Source organism: Mixophyes fleayi, chromosome 9, assembly GCF_038048845.1.
Source record: "Mixophyes fleayi isolate aMixFle1 chromosome 9, aMixFle1.hap1, whole genome shotgun sequence".
Lineage (NCBI taxonomy): Eukaryota > Metazoa > Chordata > Amphibia > Anura > Limnodynastidae > Mixophyes > Mixophyes fleayi.
The window spans coordinates 11,795,659-11,807,759 of record NC_134410.1 but is presented as its reverse complement, the minus strand read 5'-3'; the positions used below and the strand labels follow the sequence as shown (position 1 = coordinate 11,807,759).

General features: G+C 43.9%; 1 protein-coding gene across 1 annotated transcript in view; it reads left to right on the top strand.

The window, feature by feature from the left end:
- GABBR1 (gamma-aminobutyric acid type B receptor subunit 1) overlaps positions 1-12,101 on the top strand; it is a 76,156-nt gene that overhangs the window by 20,307 nt on the left and 43,748 nt on the right. Inside the window, exons 4-5 of the mRNA XM_075186391.1 lie at positions 33-236; positions 4,044-4,232. Coding sequence (XP_075042492.1) covers positions 33-236; positions 4,044-4,232 — 393 coding nt within the window. The remainder of the gene's footprint in view (positions 1-32; positions 237-4,043; positions 4,233-12,101) is intronic.

Sequence of the window (12,101 nt, the reverse complement as noted above, 5' to 3'; positions counted from 1 at the left end):
CTGAGCCACCAATGTCTCTCCTCTTATTGCAGGCTGCCGTATCATACACCCTCCTCGGGACGGGGGCATACGGTACCGGGGTCTGACCCTCACTCAGGTAAAAGCCGTTGAGACGCTGCCCGTAGATTATGAGATTGAATTTGTTTGCCGCGGAGAGCGGGAGATTTCTGGGCCGAAAGTGCGCAAGTGCCAGCGGGATGGGACCTGGACGGATATGGACAAGCCGAGCCGCTGCCGTAAGTATCCGTCTGTTCTGTGATTGGCTGCACTAACCTTCCTGTTCCTGCCCTCACCTACCTGTTACTGCTCTCACTTACCTGTTACTGCCCTCGCCTAAATATTACTGCCCTCACTTACCTGTTACTGCTCTCACCTACCTCTCACTGCGCTCACCTACCTCTCACTGCGCTCACCTACCTGTTACTGCCCTCACTTACCTGTTACTGCCCTCACTTACCTGTTACTGCTCTCAACTACCTGTTACTGCCCTCACTTACCTTTTACTGCCCTCACTTACCTGTTACTGTCCTCATTTACCTGTTACTGCCCTTACTTACCTGTTACTGCCCTCACTTACCTGTTACTGCTCTCAACTACCTGTTACTGCCCTCGCCTAACTATTACTGCCCTCACTTACCTGTTACTGCCCTGACCTACCTGTTACTGCCCTGACCTACCTGTTACTGCCCTCACCTAATTGTTACTGCCCTCACTTACCTGTTACTGCTCTCACCTACCTCTCACTGCCCTCACCTATCTGTTACTGCCCTCACTTACCTGTTACTGCCCTCACTTACCTGTTACTGTCCTCACTTACCTGTTACTGCTCTCAACTACCTGTTACTGCCCTCACTTACCTTTTACTGCCCTCACTTACCTGTTACTGCTCTCACTTACCTGTTACTATCCTCACTTACCTGTTACTGCCCTTACTTACCTGTTACTGTCCTCATTTACCTGTTACTGCCCTTACTGACCTGTTACTGTCCTCACTTACCTGTTCCTGCTCTCACCTACCTGTTCCTGCTCTCACCTACCTGTTACTGCTCTCACTTACCTGTTACTGCCCTCGCCTAAATATTACTGCCCTCACTTACCTGTTACTGCTCTCACCTACCTCTCACTGCCCTCACCTATCTGTTACTGCCCTCACTTACCTGTTACTGCCCTCACTTACCTGTTACTGCCCTCACTTACCTGTTACTGTCCTCTCTTACCTGTTACTGCTCTCAACTACCTGTTACTGCCCTCACTTACCTTTTACTGCCCTCACTTACCTGTTACTGCCCTCACTTACCTTTTACTGCCCTTACTTACCTGTTACTGTCCTCACTTACCTGTTACTGCTCTCAACTACCTGTTACTGCCCTCACTTACCTTTTACTGCCCTCACTTACCTGTTACTGTCCTCATTTACCTGATACTGCCCTCACTTACCTGTTACTGCTCTCGCCTAACTATTACTGCTCTCACCTACCTCTCACTATGCTCACCTACCTCTCACTACGCTCACCTACCTCTCACTGCCCTCACTTACCTGTTACTGCCCTCACTTACCTGTTACTGTCCTCACCTACCTGTTACTGCTCTCACTTACCTGTTACTGCTCTCACTTACCTGTTACTGCTCTCACCTACCTCTCACTACGCTCACCTACCTCTCACTGCCCTCACTTACCTGTTACTGTCCTCACCTACCTGTTACTGCTCTCACTTACCTGTTACTGCCCTCGCCTAAATATTACTGCCCTCACTTACCTGTTACTGCTCTCACCTACCTCTCACTGCCCTCACCTACCTGTTACTGCCCTCACCTACCTGTTACTGCCCTCACCTACCTGTTACTGTCCTCACCTACCTGTTACTGCTCTCACCTACCTCTCACTGCGCTCACCTACCTCTCACTGCGCTCACCTACCTGTTACTGCCCTCACTTACCTGTTACTGCCCTCACTTACCTGTTACTGTCCTCACTTACCTGTTACTGCTCTCAACTACCTGTTACTGCCCTCACTTACCTTTTACTGCCCTCACTTACCTGTTACTGTCCTCATTTACCTGTTACTGCCCTTACTTACCTGTTACTGCCCTCGCCTAACTATTACTGCCCTCACTTACCTGTTACTGCTCTCACCTACCTGTTACTGCCCTCAACTATCTGTTACTGCCCTCACCTAATTGTTACTGCCCTCACTTACCTGTTACTGTCCTCACCTACCTGTTACTGTCCTCACCTACCTGTTACTGCCCTCACTTACCTGTTACTGCTCTCACCTACCTCTCACTGCGCTCACCTACCTCTCACTGCCCTCACTTACCTGTTACTGCCCTCACTTACCTGTTACTGCCCTCACTTACCTGTTACTGCTCTCACTTACCTTTTACTGCCCTCACTTACCTGTTACTGTCCTCATTTACCTGTTACTGCCCTTACTTACCTGTTACTGCCCTCGCCTAACTATTACTGCCCTCACTTACCTGTTACTGCTCTCATCTACCTGTTACTGCCCTGACCTACCTGTTACTGCCCTCACCTAATTGTTACTGCCCTCACTTACCTGTTACTGCCCTCACTTACCTGTTACTGCTCTCACCTACCTGTTACTGCCCTCACCTATCTGTTACTGCCCTCACCTAATTGTTACTGCTCTCACCTACCTCTCACTGCGCTCACCTACCTCTCACTGCCCTCACCTACCTGTTACTGCCCTCACTTACCTGTTACTGCCCTCACTTACCTGTTACTGCTCTCAACTACCTGTTACTGCCCTCACTTACCTTTTACTGCCCTCACTTACCCGTTACTGTCCTCATTTACCTGTTACTGCCCTTACTTACCTGTTACTGCCCTCGCCTAACTATTACTGCCCTCACCTGTTACTGCTCTCATCTACCTGTTACTGCCCTGACCTACCTGTTACTGCCCTCGGCTTACTATTACTGCCCTAACTTACCTGTTACTGCCCTCACTTACCTGTTACTGCCCTCACCTCCCTCTCACTGCTCTCACCTACCTCTCCGTGCCCTCACTTACCTGTTACTGCCCTCACTTACCTGTTACTGCCCTCACCTCCCTGTCACTGCTCTCACCTACCTCTCAGTGCCCTCACTTACCTGTTACTGCCCTCACCTCCCTGTCACTTCTCTCACCTACCTCTCAATGCCCTCACCTACCTGTTACTGCCCTCACTTACCTGTTACTGCCCTCACCTCCCTGTCACTGCTCTCACCTACCTCTCAGTGCCCTCACTTACCTGTTACTGCCCTCACCTACCTGTTACTGTCCTCACCTACCTGTTACTGCCCTCACTTACCTGTTACTGTCCTCACTTACCTGTTACTGCCCTCACCTACCTGTTACTGTCCTCACCTACCTGTTACTGCCCTCACTTACCTGTTACTGCCCTCACCTCCCTGTCACTGCTCTCACCTACCTCTCAATGCCCTCACCTACCTGTTACTGTCCTCACTTACCTGTTACTGTCCTCACCTGTTACTGTCCTCACTTACCTGTTAGTGCCCTCACTTACCTGTCACTGTGCTGTATTGTGTATAGTCTGACTGACTCCATGCCTCCATCTTCTGCGCTGTGCTGTAACATTACCGATGTAGGTGCCTTATAACCATCGTCATTGCAGCGCTCCTCCGCTTGTTACTGCAATCCTGTTAATACCTTGCTGTGAGCGCTGGTATAAGTATTACTGATGCCACAGCGCTCATGTGACAGCGTCTGCCCCATGGAGGCAAATGCAGCTTGTCAGACCTGGGTTCCTTAGGGCTGAAATCCGCAGCCTACAGAGCACCTATTCTACTCAGTTCCCTGTTCATCAGTTTTCAGACATGGCCCCAGGATATTACTCTGAGATGCAGTAAATCAGCACTATGTACCCCTCTGGTCTCAGTCTGCCAGCAGGCCCCCTAGCCCCTAGTCAGGGTCTGCTTGTACGATGGGGCACGGTGGCCTAGTGATTGCCCTCCTTGTACCTCTGTTGTGCACTTCTCTTACTGTGACTGTAATCTCGCCCATCGCCTTCCGCCCCACAGTTCCCACCTGTCCCCGCATGCACTTGAAGCTGGAGAACGGACAAGCGGATGTGAGCATGACGGGCCGCGTGCCCATGGAGGGGACGAGCGTGCGGTTCCGGTGTGACCCAGGATTCTTACTGGTGGGCTCCAGTCACAGCATGTGTACCAAGGCCGGGAAGTGGGACCACCCCAAACCTACCTGTCAAGGTGAGGCCAGAACGAGGGGGCGTACGTACAACATGGAGTGTGGGTGTGGGAACTGTGTATGGTTGTATAAAACTAGTCTGGATGTAATCGTTCATTTAGTTTATTCCATAGAGCTAGGGTAATGGACGGCCAGTTGTTAAAGCAATGTAGAATTAACGCCGTCTGATAAAAAATTATAAATCAATGACGTTTTAAAGTAATTTTTATGGTGTTTCCTCAAAATATTGTTTCACCCTAATCTGAAACATGATGTGAAATTGTCTTTAGTGAGATTACTTCACTACTACTATGTAACAGAGCTGTCTGTGAGGTATTGTACTATTGTGTTTTAAAACTTTTCCTTTTTTTAATAATCCACTGAAAAGTAATTTGTGAGCTAAAATTTTGTTTAAAAAAGTCCTTTATAATGTCCGTTTACTCCTCGTCTGTCGTTTGGAGCGTCTGTCTGTGATATTTGGGATGTGCGCGTTGCGCTGTGAGACATTTCTATAGAACCGGGGAGAACTTGAAACCCCACTGACTGTTTATTCGTAGTCTGTGGCGCTAAACTGGAGATAACGCCGTCTTACTCTTTTATAGAATGTAGAATTCATTTAGCACCAATTAAACTCCACTTTTATAGAAGCCACTTTATAATAAATTTGCTAGCTGAGTTAATAGATTAAATATACCCCTGGCCCCTACTCACTCCCCCAAATCAATCATATATCTTTAATATCAGCACTAGGTTATATATTTGCCACTATATAACTAATTGAAAATAATAATATCACTGACCATTGTTTAGTTTAAGTTCTCATTAGAACACACAGCAAACACTTCACCCAACGTGTTTTAAAGTATAATCTCAGCTTTATGGACTTTTCTTTAGGAGCTAAATATGCAAAATAGACCCAGAGGGTCTAACCCTTATCCTTTGTATAATATATTGCTAGATACTCTTTGTAATAGATTGTATCTACCACTTTCCTTTTACTGCAGAATCTCCATTTTTCAGGCTGAGCGTTTGCAGTCTTTCCCCGCAGTATCATCAGACCAATATCAGCAGAATGAATGCTATACGCGCTCCTTGGGTCAATCCTGATAAATTGAAGCAAGAATACATGCTAGATACACTCTAATAGAGGGTGTATCTAGCAAACACTTGTGCTTAGAATTTTGGAATATATTTACAGTGCACTTTTAACCCTTATACTAAATGCAGCAACTTAACCCATTGACTGTGTGCAGTAAGGAGCATGTGGAGGACAATAATTCAGCGGTAATAATTAAAATTGCGCTAATCCTAATAACCGACTATTAATAAGCTGATAATAAAGTCTCTCACGAATCACATTATAGCCATATAAATCACACCTCACTTTTATATTGATAAAATATTCAATAATATTAATAAATGATGAATTCTATATACATAATTCAAATAACGATCTCATAGTAATATCTAAAACCCAATATTAATCTTAATTGAGGCAATCAACTGTAATGCAATCAATATATTTATAAACGAGATTATAAAATAGTCTGTGGATCAGTAATATCAGATAAGGGGGGGGCTTGTAGAGAAAGACGATATTGGAGGGGAAAGAGGAAACACTGTTGAGCTGTGATTGATTTTTACATTATCTAACGCTGACCATCTCTGAGAACCTCGATTCTCTGTATATTTCCAGTTATTGCTGCTGGAATGTTGGTTTTTTTTTTGTCTGAGGCAACATGAACCATCAGCCCTAAAATCTTTTGTTATAGCGCCCCCTAGTGGTGGAATTGTCATGTAAAACCGTGAAAAACTTGCTTGGAGTTTATATGAAGTAACATTTAAACAGACATCTCACAGACTTGTGAGTTTTACTTCACCGGCTACACTCTATAGATTTCATTTTATCTGAATGAATGTTTCAGTGGTTGAATGAAAAGTAACCTGGGACTCTGCAGCAAATGTCGCTCATTCACCTCAGCAGTGTTGCTTCGAGCGCCATCAGGTTGGATGGGGACCGTTGTTGAGCAGCGATTTACTAATTATTCCACAGATTCTCAATGGGATCAAGGTCTGGTTCAGTAAATTTACTAAACTGCAGGTTTGAAAAAGTGGAGATGTTGCCCATAGCAGCCAATCAGATTCCAGCTGTCATTTTGTAGGATGTACTAAATAAATGATAACTAGAATCTGATTGGTTGCTATAGGCAACATCTCCACTTTTTCAAACATGCAGTTTGTTAAATATAGCCCCAGGACAAGGATTTGTTAGTATTTAAGTCTCCACACTGACAATGGTTGTACGTTGTTGGCCTATTGGTTGTAGGCTTTCCTCCAAGGTTTGTCTATTTCTTCCACTTGTCATGACAGTCTACTGCAACCTTTCTGTTTTGTGCAGCAATGGTGTTCTCTTTGCCACAGCAAACTTGTTCCTTTGTTCTTCATGATGAAGCTCTTGTTTGGAAATGCTCTAACCAACTGTGGGACCTGTCACGGACAGGTGGATATATTGTGAAATCAATTGAAACACATTGATTGTACACGGGTGGGCTCCGATCAATTAATTATGTGGTCACTGAAGACAACTGATTGTGTTTATTAAGGATTATAGTGTAGCAAAATGGGTGACTTTGTAATCAGTTTATCTCTTTAAATGTACATTAGACTTGTTTATCTTTTGACATTACAGAGTATTTTATAAGGTATTCCGAATAAATCTATTTTGAATTCATGATGTAAGAAATTTTTTTTTTTTATAACCACTATATACTATATACTCTTTAAAGCTGCTCTACCGAGCGGGGTGGATACATAAATCTGCTCACTGCTCAATGCAGCCGGTTTTACTGAGGTTCCGTCGTTCCAGAAGCCGGGGTCTGTGTGAGTCTGCAGAGGGGTGGGTGACTGTAAACTAATAGGAGTGGCGAGGAGAATCAGGATAAACTTCAGCGTGCAGTTCCCCAGGGCTCCACTAAGGGGCAGCAGCAGGTAACTGATTAACTGAGAATTCATTAAAGCAGCATGAAAAAATTAATTAGTTTTTTTTTTTATATAAATCCCTGTGGTAGGCTATAAGAAGAATATTGCTATTTACCATTTTTCCTTGGTTTGTTTCTTCCGGCTGCTATTATTGACTTATAATTATGCACAGTATCACAGCTACCATGACAACCACAGTCACATGACATGATGTAGTGGACAGAGAGGCTTTGGGACGCCCTTCTGAGCTCTCATTGCTCTGTTTGCTGTAAAACCATCTCCCTTCTGCCTTCACACGACATGCAGAGAGCTGTGAGCCTGGGTGTCTGTGTAACTCACAGCCCTATTTTGTAGCCAACAGAGAGATTTTGAAAAGGAGATAATGATTTGTAGAGGGACAGTATAGAAAACTGACAGAGATGTATTCTTAAAAGGTACTTATACTGATATTTAATGAAATAAACCTTCTTTGTGGGATTTCTGCCTTACGTACTGATTACAGTATTTATAGCCAACATTATATCTCTATGCCCCGCTCTGGAAAACCCTGCAAAAGGATAGAATTATCTATGCAATGGATTTTCTTCCATTCTGTAATTGGATTAAGGGTACCTGTAGTTACACCTTAGGTTTCCCCAGGATTCATAAACTATTTTCTTTGTGAACTTGGAGGAACACCAAATACTATATACTAAGCTGGAACTGGCATGAACTGTACCTAGCAAATTCAGTGTCTGCAGCACAGTATAATATTAAATGCCCTATAAAAAATATATAAAATATATAAATATGCTAACGCCAGCCCTCAGTGTTGTCATAATCCTGCCCCCTTTTTCCTCTAATTTTCCTGTACACCCCTTTACTTATTATAAATGTCCCAGTCCATTCCTTATCACCACCCATTGAATTTGTCTTCTGGACAAAGCTGCTGCAGCTCATTCCAAGCTGTCACGTGACAACGTTGCCGTCTTCTGATTGGATGAAGTGAGACTGCCAATCAGAGGACACCAAAGGGCGGGCATCGTCCTATTTCCTCTCCTATGGTTTAGTGTAAGTTTTGCACTTAATTACAATGTTAGTAAAGTCATGGCCAAAAGTTTTGAGAGGGACACAAGTATTGGTTTTCACAAAGTTTACTGCTTCAGTGTTTTTAGACCTTTTTGTCAGATGTTGCTATAGTATACTGAAGTAATATTACAAGCACTTCATAAGTGTCAAAGGCTTTTATTGACAATTGCATAAAGTTTACGCAAAGAGTCAATATTTGCAATGTTGACCCTTCTTTTTGAGGACCTCTGCAATTCACCCTGGCATGCTGTCAATCAACTTCTGGGCCACATACTGACTGATGGCCGCCCATTCTTTCCTAATCAATGCTTGGAGTTTGTCAGAATTTGTGGGTTTTTGTTTGTCCACCCGGCTCTTGAGGATTGACCACAAATTCTCAGTGGTCTGGGGAGTTTCCTGGCCATGGACCCAAAATTTTGATAGTTTGATTCCCGAGCCACTAAGTTATCACTTTTGCCTTATGGCAAGGTGCTCCATCATGCTGGAGAAGACATTGTTTATCACCAAACTGTTCTTGGATAGTTGGGAGAAGTTGCTCTTGGAGGATGTTTTGGTACCATTCTTATTCATGGCTGTGTTCTTAGGCAAAATTGTGAGTGAGCCAACTCCCTTAGCTGAGAAGCAACCCCACACATGAATGGTCTCAGGATGCTTTACTGTCGGCGTGACACAGGACTGATGGTAGTGCTCATCTTTCCTTCTCCGGACAAGCGTTTTTCAAGATGCCCCAAACAATCTGAAAGGGGATTCATCAGAGAAAATGACTTTACCCCATTCCTCAGCAGTCCAATCCCTGTACCTTTTTTGCAGAATATCAGTCTGTCCCTGATGTTGTTCCAGGAGAGAAGTGGCTGCTTTGCTGGCCTTCTTGACACCAAGCCATTCTCCAAAAGTCTTTGCCTCACTGTGTGTGCAGATGCACTCACACCTGCCTGCTGCCATTCCTGAGCAAGCTCTGCACTGGTGGTGCCCCGATCCCGCAGCTGAATCAACTTTAGGAGACGGTCTTGGCGCTTGCTGGATGTTCTTGGGCGCCCTGAAGCCTGTTTCACAACTATTGAACCTCTCTCCTTGAAGTTCTTAATGATCCGATAAATGGTTGATTTAGATTCAATCTTACTAGCAGCAATATCCTCGCCTGTGAAGCCCTTATTGTGCAAAGCAATGATGACTGCACGTGTTTCCTTGCTGGTAACCATGGTTAACAGAGGAAGAACAATGATTTCAAGCACCACCCTCCTATTAAAGCTTCCAGTCTGTTATTCTAACTCAATCAGCATGACAGAGTGATCTCCAGCCTTGTCCTCGTCAAAATTCTCACCTGTGTTAACGAGAGAATCACTGACCTGATGTCAGCTGGTCCTTTAGTGGCAGGGCTGAAATGCAGTGGAAATGTTGTTTTGTGGATAAAGTTCATTGTCATGGCAAAGAGGGACTTTGAAATTAATTGCAATTCATCTGATCTCTCTTCATGACGTTCTGGAGTATATGCAAATTGCCGTCATAAAAACTGAGGCAGCAGACTTTGTGAAAACCAATACTTGAATACTTGTGTCATTCTCAAATTTTTGGGCAATGACTGTACATGTTTTATAAGAGGAACGTGCTGCCCTCTAGTGGTAGAGGAGACATCCTTTGACTCAGAACTCTTATATGACTACTAGACTGTAAGTGACCAGTGTAAATCAGTCTTGTTTTAGGACATGAGGTAGACAGACATTAGACTCAGTCACTACGTATTTTTTTGAGATGCACAAAGATATTTCATATTGTGATGTTGGGCTGGGGTTAAACTACGGAGGCTGCAATTCAGTGAATAATCCAGTGTAAGAACACTGCAATGACTACAGAGGAGGAACTAGTTAGGGGTGATTATTACAGATAAATGTAAGTTAAATGAATAGCGTCACATAAAAGACTGAAGGAGCTTAATAATGTGCAGCTTAGAGGAACAACGTGGCTAAAACATTTGAGAACATTACGGGTATCACTTCCTGTAGGGGAGGAAACCCTGAAAAAGACAAATTCTAGATATAGTTGGAAAAACAACAGTAAAGTAGTTAAAAAGTAAACATAGGTTGGTATTATAACCAGCAAAAAGGTGCTCACAAAGGGGGGGGGGGGGATTCACGGCAAGCACACAAATAACAGGGCCCAGATGGCAGGAAATACCTCACTAATTACAGTGCCATCTCTGGGCAGCTTACCAGGTGGTCATCACAATCACTTCAGTGCCCATTCTCAGGATCTGGTGGGAGAACCACCCCTAGTACCATCAAAGAGGCATCACTAATTAAGGAGGAGGGGGGCTGCCCATTTTATAAGCCAAATAATCGGTATAGTTCAGAACTAGCGGAGATTCTGGGCCTCATTCATCAAGGAACGCAAAACGAACGTAATGTGCATTTTTTTTTTGTAACAAGGAGCGAATGTGAAGATACATCTGTTGATGAATACGGGTCTAGGTCCGCTCTGCTCTGACACACAATAAACAGCTGGATACGTCCAGTACATATGTGGAAGTCAGAAAAGAACCCACAAAAAAAAGCCTATTCAATTAATGACACCTGTTAATTATATAGTCATTAATGATAAAACATTAAAAAATTTAAAAAATTGTTTAATTTCCCATTTTCTATTCTTTTTTTCTCTCCATAAAATACAATTATCAGGATGTTATGAATGTCTACTGTACATAAAATACATTTTTACAGTTGCTCCTGATACAAACACATGTTGTAGCAGCATACACAGCCGTCATCACTAGTAATCAGCACTTAGACCTGACCTGTAGCTGGTGCAAGAGATACGACAGAAATACACATACCTGAGAGATGCCCAAAGCTTGAATCTGACGCTGCTGGGTGCGCTCAAGCTTGGCGCGCCCTTTACGTGCATACGCCCAACCCCTGTCCTGACCTACCCCTGAGATCATAGGCTGTAGTAAGGGTTCTTTGCGCTTGACTATGAATTGGACGTTGCTGTGTTCTGTGGCGCATGGTTTGTGTCTGCACGCGCAGTGCGATTTTACGCTAAATACGGCACGTATCGGCCTTTACATTCCTTGATGATTCAGGCCCTCTATGTTTGTATATAAGGCATACTTACCAACTTTCTTGCATTGTCTTCTGGGAGCTGCCGTGGGGGAGGTGGGCGTGCGGGGGGTGGGGCTCCAAAATCGCGTCATTCTAGATTCCGGGAGAATCGCTGTATTTTGGCCCTAATTCTTCAGATGCAGGATTTTGCCATACTCTCCCGGGAGTCCGGGAGACTCACCCAAAATGCGGGAGTTGGCAAGTATGATATAAGGTGAACAATATTATTCTATGCATGAAGGGACAAATCCTGAGTGATAATGGGACTTCTAGCAGTTTTCATGCAAATGTTGTGTTTGTCTGTCAGGAAGGGGTGTATTCTCTGCAGGATAATAGTCATACCGCATTCTTTGTCATCACCACTAGGGGGCTCCCTTGTATCACTTTTGTGTCTCAAATGATACCGTTCAATGCTCAAAATGTCTCTGTAATTATATTCTATGATTGCAGCAATAAAATTGATTTCTAGCAATCTTTGTAGTCCTTCTATTGTATTCTTGACACTGTTGCACCTGCTGCTGGGTGTACGAACACTGCACGTCCAGCTGCTGCTGTAATATACATACTTGGTACATAGCGCAGCTGTTATGCAAAGAGAATTAAAATGACTGTCCTGACTCATGCAACGTATCTGACTGAATTAATAACGTGTCATTAATATAAAGCAGCTGTAAAACCATTTACACTGGACCTTAATCAGTAAAGGGTGTAGAGTACACATGTTATTTATATATTGGTATTTTTTTGTTA